A 27,121-nucleotide genomic window follows, 5' to 3' on the forward strand; every position below is an offset into this window, starting at 1 on the left:
AAGTGAATTGTGTCTGGGAGGGATTGCTTTAAAGGCAATGAAGGATTTGGAAGGAAAATTGAGGAATTTTTTATTAATTTAATTAAGGACACAGTAGTACTTCACTCAAATTATCACTGGATTTATAAAGTGTTTTTGAACATGTTGCTGACAATATCTTGTATACTTACCAACTACGACTGATGCTTGCTTGAGGCCAATTAGAATCAAAATGGATGCAATTAATGTGAAAACACTATTGTAGGCCATAATGATATTAGAGCCTTGGGCTTAATTCCTATTTTAAATTAGTCCTCTCACTGACACCTTCATTATCGAAATAATAGTGTTACCATCCTTTATGATTTAGTTTGGAAAGTAAACTTTCTGGCAAAAGATTTTACGTACGTGTTAACGACACTTTCCCATCGAACTGTTTCTAACAACGAGTTGCTAGTGACTCCGGGGTAGAAAATTGTTCATATCTTCTAAGGGGATCATTTCCGAGTTATATTCATATCATATTTCATAGAATCTGCAACCATATCAGCGATTAAATGGATTCTGCCTTCCAAGAAGGATGTTTGATAGGAGGTTATCACAAACACAGGTTCAAGTTTTGATGCTTTCATTAGTAATAACAACAACTCTGAGAGCAAAAAAAATAAGAATCATAATCGGTTAAGATAAGGTACCATGTTCGCGGAAAGGTTATCAAACGCACTCGAGGGCAAAGGAGGTGTCTGACCTATCTGAAGAAAAAGAAATAGGGGAGCGCACTCGGTCAGCTGATGTATGCGCCTTTGGTCATCTGATTACCAAAGGTCAATTGTTGCTCAAATTGATAGAATTTAGAATAGAAATATATAAGCGTGCAATGATAATTTAGCATTTTCTTTTGGTAAGAGTTAATGCCAGTCTCAAACTCAAGTATAAATTTCGCTTATGCCAGAGCATGTAACTAAAGTAACTTCGACTAGATACGCGTTACTTTAAACGGTACGCTTCACAAGAACTGGCGATCAACCATCCATTAGGAACCATTTTACCTGGAATTGGAAAGGAGACAACCATACATATTGCTTCATATTTTTGACAGATATGGATTACCTAAGGCTGAAGAACTCTTTTTCTTCAACTGCGATTAGAGGTAGACTATGTGTAGCTCCAGATAACAACCCCTTTTTCTGACTGTGCAGCACAGAAGTTTCAAAAGTTTATGTATAAGAAGTCTGTATACATAATACATCAAAATATTTGGAAGCAAAAAAATATTCTAGTATCAACAAGAAATTGAGTGTTCCTCGATTTGTTTTGAAAAAAAAAATGTCCCAATGAAGCTCTTAACTAACAGAGGAAGACCAGTAACACCGCTACAAGCATAAGAATTGCGTGACTAGAACATCCTCTAGACAAAGACAAAGAATCTTTTAACGTTAGAAATTTTGTTGTGGGACACCCCAACTGTAGCAAATAAATTATGACACACTGAAACTAGATGAAAATTATGTGTTTTGGTTTTATATTAATTTGTTCGAAACTATTATCTGCTCCTTTAAAATATGTTGTCTTTAAATTCAGTATATTCATGTGAGAATGTAGAATTTGGAACAATAGAATTTAAGGGTGATGATTTGCTATTAAACCAGGAACTAATCGAATTGCTTCGGAATACCGCCGAATAGTAACATGCGGCTATACCAGAACAAATGTTATTCGTACACGGGACCCAAATATATTATAGCTTAGTATGTGAGTCAGCAAATCTTACTAACTCAACGAGAACCCAGCAGGAATACCACTATCATCAGGTACTGACACATTTCACGGCCCAATCGGACACAACAGAATTCGTACTAGATAAGGAGACCTTTCGTCATAATAGCTAAGAAGAGAGGAAAAGATTGAATGGCGGTAAAAGCGATAGAAGTAAAAAACGTGAATTATATAAGAGAGAAATGTGAAGAAATAAAGATTAGTCTTATTCGAACACTGGAAGGCTAACTTTGTTAGATTTGAGTTTATGCTGAACTGGTGGTGCAAACTCAAACATGCATGATATCATTTGAGCTGACCTATAATCTTCTAATATTGCTCAACGACGTTTCTTCCAGTTGGTACGAAACCACAATGAAATCTTTTATCTTTATCGACAGTTTAAAATGCTGAATGGATCGACAAGAAGACATTCAGAGCGAGAAAAAGATTCACAATAAGGTTTGCGTAAATAGCAGGAGAACGGCAACTTACTGATAAACATAGCATATGCGTGTGCAAGATAAGCAAGACGATTGAATTGTTGTGATACCTTCGAGCAGTAGGAATCACGCAGTCTCACCGAGCAGTTCGTAGTCGTGGCCAATGTTCATACACAAGAATTTTGACCATCGTATTTTGTTAGATCGCGGTTAGTGAATAGTGAGTTACTAAGATCGAAGAAAACAGATTTTTAACTATCAAAATATAAGCATTTCAGTACCAATTGTCCAATGTAATCAATAGCAATGGTGCTCACCATAGCAGTTTATATAAAAGAAGATTCTATTGATATTAGATGACATACAAAATGGCCAGTATTGGTTGAGTGTTCATGTGCTCCTGTTATGCGCCTCCAAAGTTGGAGAAAGGTCAGTTCGGTACCATGCTCGATCAAATGCAGAAGGTGCTCGACCCAAGACGATCAGTGGTGGTGGCAGGGGACTACTACGCCTGGTCCACTGCCTGGGATAGCAAGAGTGCCAACAAACAAGGACAATTGTTAATGCGGCACTAGAACATTCAGCAAAAACAGCAGGGAGTCCGTCACCGATGTAACTTTTAGCAGCATAGATCTGACACGCGAACTGTAGGGCAAATGAAGCGTTCACATTTAATGATCATTTCGCTCTCAGATAGGGTGACGAGATCGGGAGCAAGAGCATCCATCGGCAAACCACAGCCCAAGGCCAAGGGTTGGAAAACCGGATGGTTAGAGAAAGGCCTGTTTGGGGCAGCCCTGCATCATGAAGACAGCGGAGAGTGCCTTAGTGTGGATAATCTGACAACTGCCATTATCAACGCGTGTGACGCTACCATGACGAGGCGCGAATGCACGTCAACGACCAAACGCCAGGATCAATGGTGGTCCCCCACAGCTGAACACGTTGTGCCAGAACTGCCGCCAAAGATGCTCGCGATTTCCGCGTAGTAGGGGAAAAAATTAGGAATGAAAAGCAGTGGAATACAGAACGGCAAAGCAGATATTGTCAGAGAGTCAAATTACCTCCAATAAGAAGAAATGCTTCTATCAGCTGTACCATACGGTGCTGGTGAGGGCGAGATGGTTGATGCGGTAACAGATAAAGAGCGGCATTTTACAGTACAACGCCTGGCTCTGAGGAAAGTTCCTGGGCCTGACGGCTTTCCAAACGTTTCGTTGAGAGCCGCCCTGCAATCCAATTCTGGAATTTTCAGGGAAACGCTTCAAAGAGAAACGTTTAATTTTAAAACAAAACTCTTGAAGCGTTTGACCCCTAACAGATTGATCTTCAGACCAGACGTCCTTGTGCAAGACGTGCAATTAAGTCAAGTCAAGTCAAGACGCAATTAAGTCAGAACTCGCGATCGAGGAAGTGGAAGCGTGGTTCGAGGGGGCTAGACTGACGGCTATGAGGTTTTTCTGGTTATCGTGGCATGATCCCTACAAGAATTCTCATTAAGGGAGACTGAGAACGTTCCGAGGGCCGCTGAATAATTGACATTAGCAGGGAGGTTAAGGGAAAGGAGATGGAGCGCTGGAGATGGAGAATGACGTAAGTGTCCATAGGCATTGTTTCTTTGCTTGGGAGGGCAAGGCTAGGAGCAAGGTGATGTCAGGTGGTTGAAGGCTTCCCTTAACAACAGATCATTTAAGATAGTTGCAGCTTTGGTTTATGGTCATTATTATATTTTTGAATATCACTACAATATCCTATTAAACCTGCTAGCCCGTAGGATTATTTACTTACTTACTTACGGTTGCGCTACAACCGACGAGCGGTCTGCCACAGAAGATCCTTCCCTCGCTCGCGATCGAGCGCCGTCGTCCTCCAAGTCGTTAGTCCTGCTATTCTGGCGTCAATGTCGATACCGTCGATCCATCTCGATTTAAGCCTACCACGCCCTCTCTGTCCATCCGGAAGGCCTAAGAAGACTTAACGGGGTGGGTCGTCGTCTGCCATTCTCATGACATGCCCAGCCCACTGAAGCCGGGCGAGTCTCATGCGCTGCGCGACAGTGAGATCATCATACAAAGCGTATAGCTCCGCGTTGTATCGGCTTCTCCATCGTTCCTCCTCACACACGGGGCCAAATATCGTTCTGAGCACTCTCCTCTCAAACGCGGATAAGAGGGCTTCGGCCGTTCTGGACAGTGTCCAAGTCTCAGAGGCGTATGTGAGCACCGGTACTATATACGTTGTATACAGTCCCAGCTTCGTCCTTCTCGACAGATTTATCGAGTGAATTAGTTTCCGCACGCTAACGTATGACCGGTTGGCTGCTAGCACCCTAACGAGAATCTCTTGTGTTATGTCATTGTCGGTGCTAACTCTTGACCCTAAGTAGGTGAAGTTCTCGACGACTTCGAACTTTTTGTCACCTATTAGTACATCACCCCAAAGAATATTAGGCATAATAGCTTGTCGGGCCGCTGACGGTGCCACCATAAATTTGGTCTTTGCCTCGTTGACCTGCAATCCGAGGGTTTTTGCCGCTTGCTCTATCCGTATGTAGGCTTGCGCTACATCGGAGAGTCTTAGACCAATTATATCTATATCGTCAGCGTATGCTAAGATCTCGGTTGACTTGAAGAGGATGGTCCCGGAGCTGACGCAGCCCCTTGGTGGTAGCGAAAGGGCTTGGGAGTTTTCCATTCACCTTCACTTGGCATGTAACGTTGGTCATGGTCATCCTTACTAGCCTGATCAGTTTCGACGGTATCTCAAAGGCTTTCATGGCATCGTACAACTTTACCCTGACTATGCTATTGTAGGCAGCCTTGAAATCGATGAAGAGGTGATGAGTACCTCTCTTAAATTCGATCATCTTCTCAAGGACTTGCCTAATGGTGAATATTTGAGCAGAAAATGATTTGAGAAATGCATTTATTAAAAAAACAGATTAATGAAAAATATTACTTCAACGCTGAGTACAAATTTATTCATCGCAGACAAGTATATGTAAAACTATTTTACATTTTACTTTTTTTTTTACATACTATTTACATTTTTTTTGCGATGTACCTTCTGATGTTTTCATTAGACATTAAAATAAGATCCTCATAGGATAGTAATTATTTTGACGTGAAATTTCAGAGAAATCGAAAAATGTCGAAGTCTTAGTACACTGTGGTACTAAAAGAAACTTTTACTAACGTTTTACAACCTTTTTAACCATATTCTGGCAGAATTAAACAAGAATTGTATAGATTTTCAATTTAATTCAACGATCAATAAATAATGATATTTGTTAACAGCAATCGCTGATCTGGAAGCCGATAAAATTTAGGTTGCACAGTTGAATCATCATTTAACATTAATTGATGACATACTGAATCGGCCATTTCAATATGGGATTTGCCTGCGGCCTGATCTGTGAGGACCGCACGACGCTCCACGACGCTACACCCTTGTCGGAGCTACAACTCCGCTGGAGCTCTGCTTTCACGCGCTCAGTAGAGTACCCGAAGGACCCTCGGACCTTGGTAACGTCGTCCCGTTGACGACTCGATCTCTTTCTTTATTAGGTGCTGTACAAATCGGATATGGAGATTCCTGGACACAAAGATCCCAGAGGCTCTTGTTGCTCTCCTCAAGCTTCAGTTATCTCCAACAAAAAATGTTTTGAATACATAACCAAAATATTTTTTTGGTGGAGATAAGAAAATTGGGCTTTTTGTGAAACGCGCCCTTTTATCGTTATGATAATGATTCATTTACTCCAAATTAACACAATTTGAACAAATTTTGGGCCAGATTTTTGCCCGATTTTGAGCGATCGCTCAGACACATTTAGAAGATTTTTTGCCTCTCAAAATCATCAAGCGCTTCATTAGGAGTAGCATGTAACGCGGGATACCAAAAAGTTTGAGAAGTGTGCCTCTGGTACCCTGGTAATCCTCCCGAAGCACCTCCATACAATCCAACCATGAAATCTGCTGAATTGAAGTGATAGAAAGTGCATAGGGTCGTTACAGAATGAAGCGACGTCAAAAGGTAAAACGCTCTGCCGTCTTTCTAGCAAATGGCAGCTTTTTTGAAGTTATCTACAGCGTTGACATACATGAACATTAACCCTCGAACCAACGGATGGGTCTGGCCAGACCCCTATGCTTTTACATGGGTTTGTATGGGCGTACATGCTGTGTTTGAAGCATTTTTTCTATTTGTAGGTAACACATAATTGATTTCTCTCTTTTCCATATGTGTTTATATGAAAAGACAAAAATATGACCTAAAAGTTTTCTATTTTTGGAAAAAAACACATTTTTGTTTCTGTCGTTTTCGCCATACAAACAGTAGTGTAAACTTGTATGTGAATTGGTACTCTCTCTTCCTAAAATCAAGTCGTATTTTTGACTCTTCATATGGTTGAGGCTATGCTAAACACATATGGAAAAGAGAGAAATCAATTATGTGTTACCTACAAGTTGAAAAAATGCTTCAAACACAGCATGTACGCCCATCCGTTGGTGCGAGGGTTAAGACCGATGTTATTCATTCACGGTTGACTGTTGCTTTGACACATCTGCTCTTGACTGTGAAACATGACCGTGGAATAGAGATGGCCCTAGTCTATGAATATACAATCGATCGTACCCTACTTTCTCTGTGTTTTTCTTATTTTGCCAGCAACAGACAAGGCCGATGATAATGATGAATACAATTACAATGGCAGGAAACCAATTCAATGTATCGTTGTGCTTGCTGATACTCTCGTTCTCCTGGTCTAACAGCAACCCTGTAGATATGGGTGCCACAATTTCAAAGTTACAAGTTTTACTAGTGACGAAAGTATTCTCGGTGCTCATAACTTGCGTAACATAGCAGTTCATTTGACCCGACATATCCAAATCCACATTCAGGATGGTTAATTGCGATTTCAAAAATATCGAGTCATAGAAAAATGACTGTTGCACTCTATCTGAATGAGACAGATGTTTGCCATTGTTTATGAACAATAAGTTATTTGGTAAGATTGGGTTACCGAATTCTATTACAGAGCAGATAAAAGTCACATTATCTCCAACGGTAATCAAACCTTCCTTTGGAATCCGTTCTAGGTGAATCTGCGTGGTCATGCCTCCTACCAGTAGATACGCCTGAGCCGTTTCGCTTCCCTCAGAATTAACTGCCTCGCAATACACAATTCCTGGTTTCTCGGCGATTATTGATACTACTGCTTTGGTCGAGGTACTCGATTCACTGATGCTTGCTGATACCTGTAGAAAAAATCAGGTATTAAGTTTACATTTAGTTTACATTTCATCTATATTAAAACTCTACTTAGACAGACTCTAGACAGGCACATGGCAATCATGATATACAATATGATTTAGAATGGTTATATGTGTTCCTCAAGCTTACATTCAATTCTCTGCGAATTGTGCTTTCATTAGAACAGCTATCCCATGGGATTCCCGCACATGGTTGATACCAAAATCTTATCTCTGGTAATGGATAGCCGACAACATTACATAAGAAGTCGACCTCTTCACCTACGCTTGCACGCTTACTTTCCATGTGAACGAAAGGTTTATCTGAAAGAGAAGGAGTAGATAAAATTTCCGCTTTTTGTACTAATTTCAGTAGCTATACTCACCATGTACATGAACCTGTACGCTGAAATTATTAGTTGCTGCACCTGCATTAACCACAGTCGTATATAAACCAGTATCGTTTACGTTCGGATCGCTAATCGTTAACCTCACATAGTTTTCAGTTTGTTCCATGTGGTACTTATCCACGCTGCTGTCTGATAGCAATGCATCATTTTTTACCCAAGAATAGGTTATATTCGATGGATACGATCGAAATTTAACGAAAATATCAATAGGTTTGAATTCTCCGTTGCTGTTGCGCTTGCGATTGATAACTGCCCTATGGGTCATGCGATTCAGTATCACATAGTCATCTGATGTGTCACGCACATGTACCCTGTAGCTGTGATAATTTATGTTGTACTGTTCATCGGATACTTCACACCGATAGGTTCTCTTGTCTTCCAAAGTAGCATTTTCAATGATGAGCTCACGTGTGGCAAGATCTCGATTATACAATTCCGGATGAGGTGAAACAATCATTTGTCCAACTTGTATTCTCTCATTCTATAAGAAAGGAAAACATATCAAATAACTATTTGCTTTTTTTTAAATATTTTAAACAATCCACCTTGTCAGCTGGTTGATAGTTGGGAAGAGTTTTCCATGTCATTTCTATTTGCTTATTAGGAGTAAGAGTAACACTACAAACCAGTCTAATACGCTTCCCCAATGGTATAATGCCATTCGTATCGCTCGTGATGGAAGGCTTCGGCAAACCTTTGGAAATAGAAATAGAGAATTTAGACTTTTATCTTGGGTGGTATTATTTGACCGGGTGTACAAGCTTAAAATTAGCGTTTGCTTCTAGATGGGTTTATCAAGTAAATTGAGCTGTTATCGACCTGTTCTTTGTTTTTTTTTTCATGGGTTAGACACCTGTTCACGTAAATCAGTGCCAATCATAGTTAATTTCACGCAAAAACGAATATTTTTCCTTGCGTAATCAAGTAAAGTTTTGTGCCAGAAAAGAGCTTATGCGGGAAGCTCTACTGTTTTGCTTCCATTGTCACGCGCTTGCCGAGCAATACTTCAATTCGTATGAAGATGTCGAAAAATGGCTTGACGAGTGGTTTTCCTCGCGAAATTGACAATTCTTTTGGAATCGTATACATAAATTACCCGAAAGATGGGAAAAATGTATAGCTAACCAGAGAAAATACTTTGAATAAATTAGTTTTTGGCTTTCAGTTTTAAAAAATGTGTTTTTTTCAACAAAAAAACGCTAATTTTAAGCTTGTACACCTGGTAGATGGAATATAATTGAAAGTTTCTTAGAGCATTAGCAAAGGAATCTTTAAATTATTTTGTGCACTACGCATAGATGTAGATTACATGAAAACAATTATCGATAATATTTTAACTCCGGACTTACCAACACTTTCCAGTTTCGGTATATGATTTACAGCGTGGTTACACCTGCAAACGAAACCTTCCAGACTAGTGTGAAACGTTTCGTCGTAGATTGAAAATCCCTTGCTTGGATCACACTTGGTCATACAAAACTGAAAATAGCAGCAGATGAATAAAAATTAAAAAACCGACCTAAAATGTTTGTGCATTTTAAAATAATGCATTATAATTGTATGCCATTTTTACCTTGCCCGATTCATAGCACAATTCTACGTTCACCTTAGGATACGAAGGCTTACAAGGAATGACGAACTTTTTGCCGCGATTCCTTTTCATGGTTTTATAGTTAACGGGCACAAGGGGTTGATTGTGATCGATTACGAACACATAGACACTGGTAGCGAACTCCTGTTTGAACATTTCATCCATATCTTCTTCACTCTTCTCGGATTCAACGCAATAGTAGCGACCTACTGATACAGCTGAGGCGTTCGTAATGGTGAGAATGGATCCATACTGCATTTCTTTATCTTTGGTAGAAAAGACACTGCTTTTGGCATTCGGGGGGGTCTGAAACAAAGTATTGATTTTCAAGTTCGTTATCCTGCAAACATATAAAACTAATCTAACTACCATGAAATTACCCAGTCAAACCAAGCATCATAAGGCTTCCAAACGATCGGCTTGTTGGATTTGCAGGAAACGTTCCAGGTAACACCATACGGTAGTTCTATTTCATTGTCTAACAGTTCCAATATGGGGGCCGAATGTGAAACAGTTGCAGCAATATCTGTGCTAGAATGATGGTGCTCGTGAGCTAGGCATTTGAAATAAAATAATTAGAAAACAAACTCAATGAATTTATCTTCTTCTCTTCAGACCGACGATAAAGAAATGCAGTTTTGCTCAAACGCCCGAATTTAAAAATTACACGACAAATAAAACTTCCTCCCTACAGAATAGTTAGATGGTCAGGAAACAATAATGCCATAGTAGTATATTATTTGATTGAGTTGAAAAAGCGGATAAAGTAGCATTTCAAAGCTAAGGACTGGCAAGTTTGATGGCCAAAATACTAGTCAGAATTCTATACGATTTACTATGATAAAATTCCCGATTCTGAATAGATCATTGAAAGATACAATACATAAAGTTAGAATACTCGAATGCCCTTTACATGGCTCAAATTGTAAGTTGTTTTGCAGAGTAGGAGCCCATTTTGATGGTGTGGAGCGGGAAATGGCATGCGCGTCATAGACTAATAGCCTTGCTGTCACTATGCTCTTCGTGCCACTAGTAATAGGAGCGTGGGGATTGCCGCTTAGAAAAACAATTCATTAGAACTTACCGTCACTTCGTATTATTTGAATTGCATAAGTTGCATTAGCTGATTTGCAAATTAGCGTCCCATCTTCGCGAATATTAGTCCATGCTTCTGAAATGCGGAAACCTTTAGTGGCATCCTGTGGCGACGTCACGCACTCTCCTACCTAATAAAGAAATGGATCTCAGATAATAATATTTCTTTCAAAGACAAGATTTTTTTATATCAAAGACATGTATAACATTTCACCTTGTTGCATAACTCCACTTCCTCATCTGGATACGATGGCTTACAAGGCACAAATAGTTCTCCATTCTTATTAGAATATATCAACCCTGGAGTTGGTACAAGAGGTTGTTTGTAATCTGTCACGAACACGTAGATACTGGATGCAAACTGCTCAGATACCATCTCGTCCAAATTTTCTTGATTCTTTTTCAATGTAACACAGTAATACCGGCCAACCACTGCGGCAGATGCGTTAGATATAGTCAGAATGGCTCCATATTGCGTTTCGATATCTGATGTAAGAAAGGCCTTGCTACTGACATTCGGTGGTGTCTGAAAAGGTCGAAGGTGATGTTTTCGAACCAACGCTATCCACATGCCTCAATCCTAAAGCTTACCCAAACGAACCACGCGTCATAAGGCTTCCAAACAACAGGTTGGTTGGATTTGCAGCTAACATTCCAGCTAACACCAAAAGAAAGCTCTACCTCATTGTTCAATGATTCAATTATTGGAGCGGTGCCAATGGTGGTGTTATTAGAAACCGGGACGGCTAAAGCATTAAAGAACGGAAATAGTATCTATGTTATCAACATCCCATTAATTTTTCGATCGATCGAGTCAATCTAGAGAAACTTACCATCAACAACACCATTGAAAAGCATAATGACAATAACAATTAATAATTTCATACTTTTGCTGTACATTTGCATCATTTCAATCAACTGCACTTCCATCCTCAAAAGTCCTATAGCAAAATGAGAGGAATACTTAGTCCTTTACTAATTCGAACCGGTAGAATTCCAGTTCTTTCTTCGCGGGAGAACCTGGTTTAGGAAAAACAGCAGCTGCAGTGGCTTTTACTTTCATTGGTTGACCAAGTGCGAGACTCTCATCTACCTCTCTGTTGGTTTCCAATAGCCATATTCTTGGTCTTTTTCCCTTTTCATGATCCCAAACCCTTCGAAAAGGATCGAAAAGGACATTTCGCTTTGACAAAAAATAGTGTACGTTAAAAAGAGTAATGAATGTCACTTTATAAGATATTTGATTATTTTTTTTGAAAATATAGATGCAAATAATTCGACAATTTTCTTCAGGTGAGGTTTTAGATCGATTAAGAATCAACGCGAAGCATAGGATGGCATAGTCTTACGAAAGTGTTTGCCATCTTATGTGTAGTTAGATTTGGCCGTTTACTGACTTAATATGACCTCAGGCCTTTTCGCTAACAAAATCGAGGAACTGTAATGTACTTCGTCGTGAGGTTTGAGATTAATTAATGCCAAGGATAGTCGTGAATTGTTCGAATATCGTTGTTACCAATAATCCCGATATAGATAACGGGATTATCGGTAGGACCCGTGTGCAGCCTCATGGAGCTTACCTGCGTGATGCATGTATGCGTGAGCAGGAGTGCGCTTTGGGACTAGCAACGGCAGTGATAAGTGAACAGCCACGAACGGCGTACTGTTTTTTGAGCTGCTTTGTTCGCGACGAATTAGAACTGCTTTGTTCGTGTCTAAGTTGAGTAAACAGTTACAGAAAACCGAAATTTCACGGCAGATTGTACCATTTCATTACAGTCCATTTTGCCTAGAATCAAGCACATGAAATTCTACAACAGATTCGTTTAGTTGATCCAACATAAGAGTTTCCCCGTAATGTTTGGGTAAAAGACTGAAATAGGCCCCCCCACTCACGGTGAGTTACTGAGTGACCGAAAAAATCGTTAATCACCACTTTTTAGATAAACAAACCTTCATAAAAATATGTGGAAACGTAAATAAATGTATTAGGGGAGGGGGGAGGGGAGGAAAACTTACATTTTACCATTAAAACCACGATTTTTTCGGTCACTCAGTAACTCACCGTGAGTGGGGGGGCCTATTTCAGTCTTTTACCGAATCAACCTCAATGATAGTATGGAGCCCTCTCGACTATCTCACTCGGTATAAAATGTTAATCACTTCTGTTTTCAGAGAGTTTTCTCAAGGGTATTCCTCCTAGTCGCTTCTCTTGACAGAAGGATATGTAGCGGCTGGACTCAACCCTGCCCAGGAACGGCTATCGGGACAGGTGTGCGTGGTATGGGTGTCGGTGCACGACCGGCACTCATCTGCGCATGCTAGTATAAAGAAGCGCGCACGTGGTCGCTCTTTCTATTTCCGTGCTTTCTTCTCTTCGAAAAGCTAAGTGATCATCTCTTGACTGAACGAATAAATAATTTCGGTTATCCCAGAAATGTTTTCGCGTTAATTAATTAGGGGGCAAAATACAAAACTCGATAAGAGTGCACGCAATCGCGCAGTGAATAAAAAAGACGACCGACGCAACCGCCGCCACCGCCGCCATCACACCGTCACCGAAAAAACAGACGCCAAAATACACCCAGCTTCACACCGTCACACAAAGAGCCCCCCCCCCCTCCCGCCGCAAGAGCTGATTCCGACCCAGAACAACCCCTCCGAAGCACCAACGTTGACACCGCATTCCGTTCAGTAGCTGGCTGCACACGTCAATGATCCGGACAACCATATCGAAACCTATTTTCACGGAGAAACTGGAGCACAATCAAAATCTGTACCTCCGATCAGTTCGATTCCCTCGAGTCCGGCCGCACAAACTCAGTCTACCTCACCGACACCGGACATCGTCTATGCTCCGTCCTCTACACCGGCACCGCCATGCCGATATTGGGCGCCGATTTTCTCACCCACCACGATCTCCTAATTGACCTGAGGCGACGACGCTAATGTCACCGAGATAAGAGCCTTCGAGCGCGAAACGCTATTCGCCGACCTTTTATCCGCGTTCCCGAGGCTGAAGACCACACCCCCGTCAGGCTAAGTACTACACCGTGGACGTACATTGCACCCCAACGAACATGTCGATCGATCGGTTGAAGCCGGGATACCAAGCAGATGTCCACGAGGATTCACCAGCGACAGCACCAGCAGCGGCCAACCGGCCAGCGATAACAGCTACAGATAATTTCCATTAGAAAAAAGGATTTACCTTTTTGCACTGGCAACGGTTGAATGGGGGCCGGATTCAAATTAACAGTTTAGCTTTTGAAATCCTTCGACGTCGATCTTTCAATGGATGCCTTCCTAATTTAGACTGATTCACTATTAGGTTTGATAATAAATGAACAGACAAATTGAAAAATTTACGTATATCACTAAAGAATCCAAATACAATCACCAACTCTCAGCATGAGAAACGCTTCAACTGAATTGAACAAACCGCTTTTATAGTAGCGTCCAATCCTCTAGACCCCACCGAAACAAATACCAAGGTAATTTCATTCCCGATTACCGAAGACAAAAATTAACAAACAGGCCTAATACAACCACCACCAAACAGGCATGATACTACCGATAATCTATTTTACGTTATCTGTTAAACCAATTGCTTCGGGGAAATCTTAAATCATTTTTTATCTATTTATCGCAAAACTGTTAATTCGACTAATTACGAGGGTCAATCAATCATCATAAATGAGACTTTTCGTCCTACGCTCACAAAAATGAAGAAAGAACATTCTGGTTTTTTTGGTTGTTTGGTTGGTTTGGTAGAAATCGCCCTGGATCCCCTTGACTCTCCCAATGTCCACAGTAATTATTTTGCTGCATGAGATACCTTCGTCATTTGCGCAACATATTATAATCAAGTTTCTCGCCGTAGAAGGCGTAAAACTAATCGAAATCTTGAGCAGTATCGGGCATTCGTTTCACTTTTGTTACATTTTTTCGGCTGTTTTATTTTGCTAGAATCAAGGTAAAAGTCCCCTAGTAACTTTTACATATGGTATGTTGACTTGAGTTTGGAAATTTCAAGACTTTCGCGGTTTTTTCTTTAACCAAATGAAGTTTTGATAGTGAGTGTGCAGATTTTTTTTCACCCTTCGCGTTCCATCGGCGATAACTTTTGAAGGCGTGGATCAATTTTGACAAAAAATTACCACTAAATAAGCAGACTACAATGATTGGCGTTCCGCCTCCTGCAAAATAACTCTATAACGCCATTATTGTTGTCTCCAAACTTTATGACGAATCACACTACGATTTAGTCTTGCAACATATTTTTACATTACATATAGATTTTCTATTCTTCTCGGAGCGAAAGGAAGACTGTGACACGGAGGAGAAGGCTGATCGGCTTTTTATTTTCTTTCGAAACCATCTTTGCCTACTCCCGATCGCCAATCGCAAAAGCATTCGAAATTTGTCGTTATGGCCCCCTGTATCAAGTGTTGTTATCGATTGCATACCGAATGATCATCATCCGCAGTAATGTATGATCGTCCTGTCCCGATTGGGTCACACAACCGTTAACCTTAACTGCTCCACTGAACTATATTGAGTTACCTCACAATTATCTACATAAATGCTCATGTCATGCTGTGTTAGCGTATAACTGGTCCATTTAGCTGGAATAACCATATTTCTAGGCTTTAATTTAGTTCAGAGAGTTAAGTAAGTCGTATTCTAATAAATTGAACCTTCTGGATCTGTGATCATGACATTTTTGCCGCGACAGTCAGTTTCGCATGTAGCGACGGTATCTACGAGTGATCGGAATCTCGGTGATGCCCATTTCCGCTCGAATCATTCCGAGTTTAGATAGACCACCGAGGAATGATGGAGGAATAACCCAGACAACCGAAGAAAGCCAACAAAGAGCTCAGCCATCGAAAAGGCAGGATCGGCCAAAGAGAGGGCAACAAAAACTCGAGTCACCCGGAACAAGTCGCCATGCTTGCTAGGAACAGGCGTACTCGACCATGAAGGCAAAGATCCACGAAACCTTCCCCCCCCCCCTCTCTAAGAATGGTTGTCATAGTAGCGAAGAAGATAGGGGTTGGTTTTGAATGATTAATCTTATCGGGGAGTAGCTTTCAACTTAGTCACGTTGATAAACTTCCCATCATTGCGCACGTTCAGATTCCTGGAAAGAAATCTTTCCATGGCGCAAGCGCCACTCGAGATTATGACTACCCCTCCCAACCGTACCACGTATCAAAGTTCGTAAAAACAACAACTGAAATAAAGTTTTCCCCGAATCTTGCGGTCTTGCTAGGGTTACCTAGGGTTAATGATAAAAGGGAGGCGGAACTAAAACGGATCAACCAGCAAGGCTTTCGGTGAACCTGAAAGGGGCGCCGTGGAAGATTTGTTAAAAACTAAGTTCACGGCATCAAATTTGGATAGGAAAGTCGGCAAAAATGTTCTTTTCGGTGCACAACATAACTTCCGGCTGAATCATCGGAAATGTACAAATCAATATTCTTTTGTTAAATTTTAAGTTTATCCAGGAAGCCCCTTCGAGTTTTTGTAGAATTCCTAGTCTTTTACATTTGAAAATTGTTCAAAGATGAGGTTTTTTACGATTTTGCCTCTCAAAACAAGTTTTGGATAATTAAATTTAAAAAATATACATTTCTTATGAATACTCAATAGGGCTAACTGTCAATTTGTGAACAGATTAAATGTTCAAAATTTCAAATCGATCGGTTCAACCATTTTTATGCTATGATTAGCACCTACTTTGAAAGTTTTTGGGGAAAACCTGTTGCTTGGCACACAATACACACATCTACACTCGTTAGATACATTAAAATTATCCTTCTAGTAATCACATGACTATGGCAGTGTTACTTAGATAGTTACTCTGGTCACCAACAAAACCACTTCAAAGTAGCGAGATGCACTGGGCCATGTATGAAAGGCGATTTTTTTAAATCAAAATTTGTCAGTTTTGTTTCGATTGATAGAATTTTTTCCCAAAATACTCTAGAAAGAATTAATGGCAAAAGCATTCATAAAAATTAAAGAAAAATTGAATAGCCATCGCTACACAAAGCGTAAACTCTAGCGTCGAACGATTTGTGATGTGTTTTGCATTTTAGCTATAAATATAAGTTAATTTCAGCAGTAAAATGTATATCATCAAATAAAAAAATTGGGTAAAAGACTGAAATAGGCCCCCCCACTCACGGTGAGTTACTGAGTGACCGAAAAAATCGTTGTTTTACTGATAAAATTTTACTTTTCCACCCCTCACCCCTCCCCTAATACATTTATTTACGTTTCCGCATATTTTTATGAAGGTTTGTTTACCTAAAAAGTGATAATTAACGATTTTTTCGGTCACTCAGTAACTCACCGTGAGTGGGGGGGCCTATTTCAGTCTTTTACCAATTTTTCATACAAAAAAACTAATACTCTCAAATTTTCATAGCTCTAGCTCAAACAGTTATTTTAAAATCATTTATTGAAAATCCACTAAATCACCGAACAGTAGTTGCAATACTGAGCGCCAGGGAGTGTTGCCAGCGCGAATTAATTGAATTGATGAGTATATTATCCTAGAAGGCTTAGCTAAAACCGGTTTAAGCATACTGGGGCAATATGCACAATTCGAATTTTCGAAATTTCATCAAAGATCAAAAAATTATGTATAAAAATTTAAAATGTTCACACACATTACTAACAATTCAGGATGTACTCTAGGATGTATGAGAATTGAAGTGCAATATGAAAAATCCAGATATTTTCAATCTTCGAGTCAGATACCGATATCCGGCCGTATCGATGGAAACACGAAACATTCATATTCATGTTGAATTCTATAGTTTATTTGCAAGCATTAACTACATCATTAGCTAAAAAAATTGGCATTCATATCGAATCTATACTGAAAGGCAGTGTATACCAACTATTAGCATTATCATAAGTGCTGTTGCGCGGAGTCCAAACTCCAGGGGGTAACGTTAGGGGCTCAACTCAGTTATTTGAAAAATGAGTCATTACGTGTGTTCCTTAGAAGGACCTCGGCAGACCCGGGGTGTAAAAGGGCAGGAGACTTGCGGATAAAGGGGAATCTGATTAGAAAATTCCTTTTTGGAATTTTGTACTTTCCGTTTGATTGAATTCTCGAAAGAGTGCAATTTAGCGCGTTTCGGGAGCGAGGTTTAGCACGTCTTCTCGCTGTAGATGTATTTGCACGATTTGTGTGTGCACAGCGCGTGCGATACTGGAATCAACTTGTGCCCTGCAGCGCGTGCGCGGGAGCATGTTGCTCGACCGAGCGCTGCTGATGACAGCTCCCTTTGACGTCTAGAGGGTTAAGCACGTTACGCACGAACGCTGGAGTTAGGGTGGTTCCCCACACCTTTTTAGTCAGATTCCTTGCGAGACCAATAGTATCCCAAAAGCGAAGAGATCTCATTCCGAGGGCCTAGAACCCACGACAAAAAACCTGAGCTCGATAGTCCCTCAAAAGCGGGGAGGAATTATAGGCGACGGGATTACATACGAAACAAACCGTCTCCGTTAGTCGGTGCGCAGCAATGCTTCTGATTCCTCCGCAGGCAAAAGGAAGCGTGCCAGCCGAGTATCAACTGCCAATGATAGTTTAGTAATTAACCTTGCTGATCATTCCATGAAATTCAAAAATACGCTCAATACCATGGTTGGTGATCATGTAACAAAGGTTGAATCATCGGCAAATATTAACAACCATCATAACACACAAAGTACTAATACAAAGAAATAGAACATTTCAGTAAAACCTAATCTTCTACGCGTAGCGACGCACGCGGGTCATGCTAGTAAATTAATGATTTGTGAATGCCACTTTACATGATTTAATGTTGAGTTCCTTTTTTCTATTATCTATTATATTAGGATTCTAGCTTGTGGTGACATACTATTTATCAGCGGTAATAGTGGTGATAACCGATCTGCTGTAGTACGCAGATCTCTATCTTCCATACCGAAGCATGCCGTCCATGATTTGTAAAATCATCGTAAAATGACATAGTTTACGGTTTCAGGCTACCTGCTTACAATTTTAAATACTAGGCCTTATTAAATAATTTAATAATTCACTATGAAAGATTAGTTTGAATCGTTTGCATTCAAGCATTTGCTGAACAATACAGGATAGCATATTATTTTGACTATTTCTGTTCAATAATTCAGAAAATGCATCCACTCTGTAGTCATCACGACTTTGAGACTCTCTGTACTTTGAAAGAGCAAAATAGTTTCACCAACAAAATTTCCTTTGCCCTTATATGCGAGTGTGTATTGAACACATTGACAACTATTCACTTCAGGGCAAGCCACTTAAACGGAAGCAGTTGTTCACCATTTCTATCGAAAATGGCTCGAAAATAGATTGTACGAGACAGTCCAAAGTTACAAATTTCGACCACGTTGGCATAACGCAGTACAGCTTTTCTAGCGTCTAAATCACCGTGCATCACCTTTCACGGACTGTAGCAGTTTTTTCTACGATTAGGGTTTCTCTGAATCAGCTCACCAGAACCATTGTGATATTGTTTTTAAAAATGCACAGTGCAATTTATATTGGTAATCATATTAATTTGGGTTAGATAAAGTAGGACATCAGTGAAAGACTGAACACGAAGCTATGTTTCAGAAGCCTATAACAAACTTGGTAGTTAGTGTCATCGTCATGGCCCAAATACACCGATACCGACATTTATCGCATGTTTGTGGCATACACCAAGTTGTATAGACGACGATCATACTATTCATTGTGTGCTAAAATTGGAATAACTAACATAAATTAATCTGGTTTATTGACTTCTGTTTGGACATTATAAAACAAAAAAAATGTAATAAATTCCTAAAATTGATAAAATTGAAAGACAACAAAAGTAGGAATGTCTTATTGTAAAAACTTGTTTCGGCAATTTGTGAACAAGAATAAATAAATAAAGATTACCATTAGAACAACCATTAAAACCATAAGAAAACAAGCAAACATTCATGCCGATGAATTTCGTTGTTCTTCTTCTGATTAGCAGTTACACTGGCTCACCGCATTATTTTCCATGATCATAACGGAGGATCATCGGAAAGGATGTACCGGAAATTCATCTTATCTGATGATGGAAATCTTCCTTCTGGAAGGCTGGATGATGATGAAAATCGTCCTTCTAGGTGGTACTGCTGCGAGAAGTAAAACGAATTCATCTTTGAATCACAATGAAAGCATATTTTATGCCAAAGAATTATCCGACTAGATTATTTGCTTTGCTGTGTACATTAGTCTCCTGGGCATCATTAAAGCTAAATCGGACATCGGAATGCTGCCGGTGCCCTGCAAAAGGAAGAGAAGAATTTTGTAAAATCGGTGACTATTGTTAATACTCGTATCAAAAGGAATGTCAACTGCACACCAAAAAAAGTTTAAACAATATTCATTTTCGTGTCTTTTCGTATAAACCGTGTATTTATTAGTTCCGTTGTTGTGTGATATGTGTTTTGTTGCGTACGCTTCCGTATGTTGCGTTACTTCCATAATTAGCTACGAACGTTTCTATTCCTACTCTTCTAAAAACCGAAATGCGGCCCCTTCCTACGTACCCTTCTACGTGATGAGAATGTATGTACATGACCGACGAAACAATAGTTTTGTGGATGCTAAAAGCTCACCTCCTACACATGTAGTGATGTGCAATTTCCCGGCAAACAGGAAAGCAAAGAATTCCGTTCGAAGGAAAACCACTGCACTGCATCACGATTTGTACATGCAAAATGAATCTCAAATGGAGTATCCCATACAACGGAAAAAAATAACGATCAAAAAATTAACAAACTGTCAACAATTGAATGATCGGCATTCGCACCCGCACCCGTGTGTGTCCGTCGGCTTCCGTCTCGGATCGATCATTCCTGCCGCTAACTAACCGTACGATAAATAGAACCGTATGCTTTAGGTGTGTCGAATTCAAAAGGAAATTGTAAACTATATTAAAAAGCATGCAAAACGGCAGCTCTCGAATGTCGGCCCAGGCCACCAGATGCTCTGCACCGCAACAACAGTCTTTACAGCTCGTCATGTTTCGGTCCGGAGAACTCATCGTGCGAGATGAAACCGTTCTTGTCCTTGTCCTCGTGCTGGAAGATCTCCTCCACCAGCTTGTCGTGCTCGGCGATCATGTTCTTGATGTCCTCCGACTCCTGGCCACCGTCGGCGGCTACCATCTGCTTCTTCAGGTACTCGCTCACCTCCTCGCGGCTCAGCTGCATGTCCTTGTTCTCGTCGATCTCCTTGAACACGTTGGTGGTTGGCGGCGAGTCCCCGATGTTGATGAGCTCGACGTCGAATATGAGCGTAGCACCACCGGGAATGACGTTTCCGGCACCTCGGTCACCGTAGCCGAGCTCTGGTGGGATAGTGAGCATACGTTTTTCGCCTAAAACAACCAGAAGGGGAAAAAAAGAATTAGTCAACATCGCACAGGAACGAAGCGAACAGGGGCATTCCGCTCCGACCACTTACCGACGCACATGTCGACAAGACCCTGGTCCCATCCCTTAATGACCTGGCCGGCTCCAAGCTGGAAGGTAAAAGGCTGATCACGGTCGAAGCTGTTAGAAACGAGAGAGGAAAAGTGGAAAATTAAAATAGTTTTCTCATTTCCGGTACAGTTATTCATTTCCATTTATAGAACTAAATACAATTAGCCAGGCCATCAATGCGGCGGATTGAAAAATGACAAAATACCCTCGCTCCTTGATGCATTGCGATATGGGAATGTGAAGTACACCGTAAACCCGAATCCACTCAAGCAACACCAAACCTTCGCTGCTACAGAAAAACTGCAAAAACGCTAGGAAAAGTCTTTCGCAAACACGTCTTAAACGTTGTACAAATTTATAAAAAAAAAACCCTTCCCACATGTTTGCCAGCATCAATCGCAGGGCATGATGCCGGTAAGGAGCGCGATCTGCGGTAATCAAACAACGGCAAAGACCGAGGGAATAATACCATCGCCAAACAAAGCGCTCTGCTCTATTTCTCATTCGATAGACGCCCGCTTTGGAAGGCTTTTTTGTAATTAAAAACAAACATTAGTAGTCAGAATTTCGTGTTCGACACCCCGGTTGTGTGTTGTGCATGGTTTTTCATTGGAACCGGTTAATCGATAAAATGTCTCTCGGTCTGGTAAAGATCCCCACACTTTCCTCGATGCCTTTCATTATGGATCGGTTTCTTAAAGAAATTGAAACCAATACCGACAGATTGGCACGGGACGTGCGTGATAAGGCTATAGCTTGGCCAAGAGACTTGGAGAATGCAATGTAAAACTGTTTTCACGTTTCTGTATAAAGAAAGCAAGAGAGCGTGCCTTCGGAGGGAAGCTTCTTCACACTTTACACACATCCTGGGGAAGTAGCATTGATCGAAAGGAACAGTCAGTCCATCCGCGCTCACTGCATGCTGAAGCATTAATAATTGAACAGTGGTTCGATTGGTTTTGGGTTTTAGGATCAAACGGCAGGGGTTGAAATGATGCTGCTTGGCAGCCAAACATACGGCACCTTTTGACAGCTATTCCCACCCCGGCTATAATATGAGGTGAAGATATCCTCAAACCCCGCCGTACGGTCACTTTGCCCGACTTGTGCCACTTCTTTCCTTCCATTCCGGTCCGAGGGAATCGCTCCCTTCCAGCGGACAGTGTTTACCTTGGGCATTCTAACTAACCGCCACCGGAAGGGTTGTTATCTAACAGCCCGTGCCATGATTGCTGCGGAACGTGGCATCCAGGGGAAAGCATTGCTGCCACTCGATTTATTTGCCGTTCGACTTTCACGCGCAGTTACAGCTGTGCCACGCGAACAGGGCAGCGAAGCAACAAGAATTCGTTGGTATACAAATAGGCATTAGGTGCAAAAGCATCTACAACGGAATAGCTTCTTAATGGATGTACAAAAATATATATAGCACGTTAAAGATTCGCCAAACAAGCTCTACCACAAATGGATTAAACTTTTGAATCCAAAAATCGTTTTCCTACCCAGCCAGAGCCGCCAGCTAGTGGTGCGAATGATGCGGTCAGATCAGCATCTCAGTTTGGACTTCCGTCTTTCGGTACGCTGCCAAGTGGACTGCCAAGTAGAGTGTTACTGCTCTATCGGACGTGGAATTATTCACCCAAATGTTGAGTAATAAAATCAAATAATCATGAGTCTACGGCGGCCACAGCGAAGGGTTGCACGGCAGTCCCGTGCTTTACAGCTGTTATGCAGGAGTTCCATGGAGATGTGTTTTTTTTGTGTTGCAACATTTTTAAAATAAAAATGAAGCCGAAAGGAAACATCTTTGGGTAGTATCGATTAATCGTTAGAGTGTTTGCTACAGGTTCAGGGGATTTGCGCATGCACCACGTAGCAGGGACTATCTCAAAGTGCATAGAAGCTGTAGTTATCTTAACTGCAACTGATGCACAAAACTTAAAGTAAAATCTTTGGCACAGGCTGGCCCATATCCATGTTTATTTGTCACCTCAATCACTACCAGCTACTATTTGTGATAACACAGTTCAGATATCAGCTGTTCCGATTCGATTGAACTCGATAGTATCAATACCTGGACTAATGGTAACCAATCCATTCAAAATATGTATATGAGCAAAGGAAAATTCAGTGTTCTCGAAGGTGATACTTTTGACTATTAAAAAATTAAAATGAAAGTGAGTTACAATTAAAATAACCATCAAACGCTCCTCAACTAAACAACACATAGAATTTATAGCCCTGTAAATGGTCGGATTAAAATTGCATTCAAAGAGGGATTCGTTATTCGACATGACAAATGTCTCCTAATGATGGGACTGATGTCGTTTCCATTTTCATATCGAAAATTCAAATGATCCATGAGCTTCAAAAACGCATACCCGACGCTTTTCACCTGTCGCCCTTTTTCACGACACACACTAGCCCTTACACCTGGATGTGCTAATTTGCAACTCACGGGCATTGGTACTGACGTTTTATGGATTTTTCTTATCGCGCATCGATCGCACAATGCAACCTCTGTACTGCAAACGCATGCCGCTACCCTCCTAGTCGCCGGCAGATGACAGAAATTAGTATTTAGCATTATTTATGAGCAGTGTCTATGGCGCTTTGCCCGTTCGCTGACTCCCTCTAGGTGTTACACTTTCTCATTGCCGACGCTTCACGAGAGTAGAAAATTGTCATTCCAATACGACACACCAGTCTAGAGCTGGTTGTTTTGCTTACTTTTTAGTGGAGAAAAGAGAAATTTAGCGACAGCAGCACGAGCTGGGCCAGAACAACATATGGGGCACATATGGTGGCCCTGGAATGGCCGTGCAGCTAGTGTTAATGAAAAGAAAGAGCGCTTCACACCTTTCTGTCGCGTTTACGATGTCACTATGTTCGATGCTCGTAGAAATCTCTCGCACAGAGCGCATCGAAGCAGGAAAAGATCCAGTTCTTCGCGAAATCGATAGGTCACTGTGTTCCTTACGCTGGGAGAAGAAAGCATTCAGTCTCCAGTTTGGCTACCAATGGTGGTCAACTTGGCCAATCGCAAGCTCGGGTCATCGTTCAAATGCGCTATCAGACAGCTGTGGTTGTTGGCATTGCGTAACTTGGGCCCGTATAGCCACCAACCGGTTTGCGGTTCGACGCCATCTCCAAGATTTCCGTTGTGCGGTGCGCACGGCAGATTTTCTTAGAAAATGAAACGGCACTTCGTGACCTATGGTTAAAGCAGTTTTTGCACTTCATTACATCATTCGTATAGTTCCAGAGGGAAAAGTCTTGCCAATATATAAACCCTATGATACAAATAGCACAATTATATGCTCAATTGCGGTTGGAAAGAAATGCAAATGTTTAAAAAGATCCAAATGATAAAAAAAATGTCGTCCGAACTGTCAGCAGACTGTAAAACTGAGACAAAACCGAGCATTACATCTTGCTTAACGTATAAATCTCCTTCTCTACACAAAACTTCAACGATGGAGACCATGTTTCTGGAAGCATCGTCGCTGTGCATTTTCGTTCGCTTGACGAAACATGAAAAATGACATTCATAAACAAACTGCTGCTATGTGCCTCGTTCCCTAGCGGTCCGATATTGTTTCTTCTAGAATGTGTATACTGATGATGCTCTCAGTGATACCGGGAGTACCCAAGACAGTGTCGTAGCGAGCAAACGCCACAGACGATTAAGGAATGAATCCCACTCTACTCAACCGAGCCTCTCCAGAGGGAAAACACGTCAGCCAATCAGAGACCAAACCGAAAGCAAAGGCGCCAACCAACTTCCGGAAAGCGAGTCTAGCATGGTGAGAAGTAGAAGGGGGCTAAACCAACAAACGATGTGAATATCATTTTTCGCCAAATCCTTCCTACAAACACACACACATACACACACACGAGAAAGGTGTCAGTTGTCTTCTATCGCGTTTGGGCGGTTGAGCTTCTTTGCCATTGTGTGGTCCGGTGTCACGATGCCTTAGTCGTCGTGGTTCGCGGAATGAGGAGCGCCTAGAAGCAACAGGATTTATTTGTCTTTCTCCGATAACTCTCACGGGGCAATGCGCCTAGAGAGTGACAGTTTCGTGTGGTTCCGTCACTCAATCTACTTTCTTAGCAAGCCGGGAGCCAGTTGTAGTCACGTAGATTGGGGCAATTAAAAATCATCCAGCCTTGGAGGCATTGCGAACTTCCGTTCCCTGCGAGGTGTCGTAAATAATGTGATCTAACTAACCCTGAGAAATGAGCGGCTTCGATGGTTTGGGTTGGGATCGTGGAGAAGCGCCATCCATTGAGCGAAATACCTTCGGGAGGTTATTCATCGCACAAGGATTTGAAAGTACCTGAAATGGTGCGACACCATTTCGCTGGTTGAGTGGGACGATTTATTGTTTTTTTTCTCTCTCACTTCAGTTTCTGTTTATTTTTTGCGACCAAGCGCGTCCGGAATGATCGTCAAGATCGTCTTACGATCTGGCCAGCCTCACAAAAGCATTGGTGAAAGTTGCAGCTGAACCATATTGAGCGGGCGCTCTCTATAGTAGTTTGACCTGAGCTTGAGTCACAATCCGATTGCCTTAGCGATAAATGGCGGAGTTCGAAGCCGGAACAACTCTCTACCATTGGTATCCGTTGGATGGAATGGCATGATGACAAACGGTTTGTTTGCATTTCGCACGGATGCCATTTCGTGATGAATATGGAACCAATACTCTAGACGTTGCAAGCGACTTCTTTCGAAGAATCGAATGAAAGTAGTTTGACGATGCAGGATGTTATTACTATTCGTTGTGCATTCGAGTTTATACGATGTGGATGTTACTATTAAATATCTTGAATTCGTCTGATAATTCCAATAATAGCAATAATAAGAGCAATGAGTCACATATTTATCTACAAACACAGTTCAAATATTTCTCATCCTATCAGTTATTCGATCTCAAAATTATTGTCTCTTAGGTCCAACTACATTGTGAGTCGTCGAGAAGAATCTTAAAACGGTTATCCAGTAGCGACTCGTAAACTACCAGATTACCACCCCAGAAACATCTTTATCCACCTTCACCTTTATCTTCAACGCAATCCAATTGCTGCGAACAGGTGGACTACCGTCAGCTTTACACCTCACACCATTTGTTCGCGAACACACTGTTGCTGCTTATTGCAAAATTATGCTTTGCAATCGAAACAACGAATCGCAACTTGTAACTGAAGCACCGATGAGGGGGCGACTAAAGAAAAAGAAAATACAAAAATGATCTCACATGCCAGACACCAGAAATTGTCACATAAATATATCAATAACCATAACAATAAAGAGTGCAAATCGCTCGTACGCAAAATCCCGCGCCCTCGTGTCGCACGAATTTATGTACTACTTCCGGTGTCCGCAACCGCGCGGAGTGAGAGAGAGTCCCAAATAGAGCGCCATAAACGAACAAGTAATGTAGGGGGGCCTGCGGCATTGAAGTCGCGACCATACCGGCTGGTATGGTCCAAATTTGTGTCCTTTAAGAAATCGGCCAGTGAGACTCTCGGTTGGTACAGTTGTATCATAGTGAATCCTTTATCTCTTCTTCTATTTCTTTGGGTTTCTTTTGGATTCTGTTCGCGAAATCCTCCGCGTGAATCGGTTGCCACACCATACACCGGAGGGCTTTGTTTTACGATGCAACGGGGCAATTCTGCCACTGGCACTGGTTTTACCATCACCGTCGCCTACTGCCATCAAGAACATAAAAGTTTGGCGCGAAAATGGTGCGCCAGGTTGCTGCTACTGGAAGCATTTTCCGGCAGCAGCAACTTAAGCAACTCCCGGTCGCAACCGAACAGTGATGCATTATTTACGTTTATGTGTGTCGGTCCGGTTGTAGTTTACTTTTTCAGCTCGATATCTTTTGGTTCTGCCTTATCACAGAAGGGAAGAGTTTCTTAAATTAGAGAGCCAAATTGTTTTCATTTAAAAAAAACATCTTTCATTTTACGCAGCACTTTAAGCGATAAACTGATCCCTCTCCCACGATTGCCTAGAGGATTAAAATGTTTTCTTTAAAAACA

The 27,121-nt window shown here is 41.3% G+C and overlaps 1 protein-coding gene across 1 annotated transcript in view; it reads right to left on the reverse strand.

Moving 5' to 3' along the window:
• Nucleotides 1-19,971: 19,971 nt before the first annotated feature.
• Nucleotides 19,972-27,121, reverse strand: part of LOC125949949 (FK506-binding protein 2) — a 17,823-nt gene continuing 10,673 nt past the window's right edge. The window contains exons 3-4 of the mRNA XM_049677459.1: nucleotides 21,048-21,136; nucleotides 19,972-20,961 (exon numbers count right to left, since the gene is read on the reverse strand). Coding sequence (XP_049533416.1) covers nucleotides 20,591-20,961; nucleotides 21,048-21,136 — 460 coding nt within the window. The 3' untranslated portion in view covers nucleotides 19,972-20,590. The remainder of the gene's footprint in view (nucleotides 20,962-21,047; nucleotides 21,137-27,121) is intronic.

Source organism: Anopheles darlingi, chromosome 2 (assembly GCF_943734745.1).
Source record: "Anopheles darlingi chromosome 2, idAnoDarlMG_H_01, whole genome shotgun sequence".
Classification (NCBI taxonomy): Eukaryota; Metazoa; Arthropoda; class Insecta; order Diptera; family Culicidae; genus Anopheles; species Anopheles darlingi.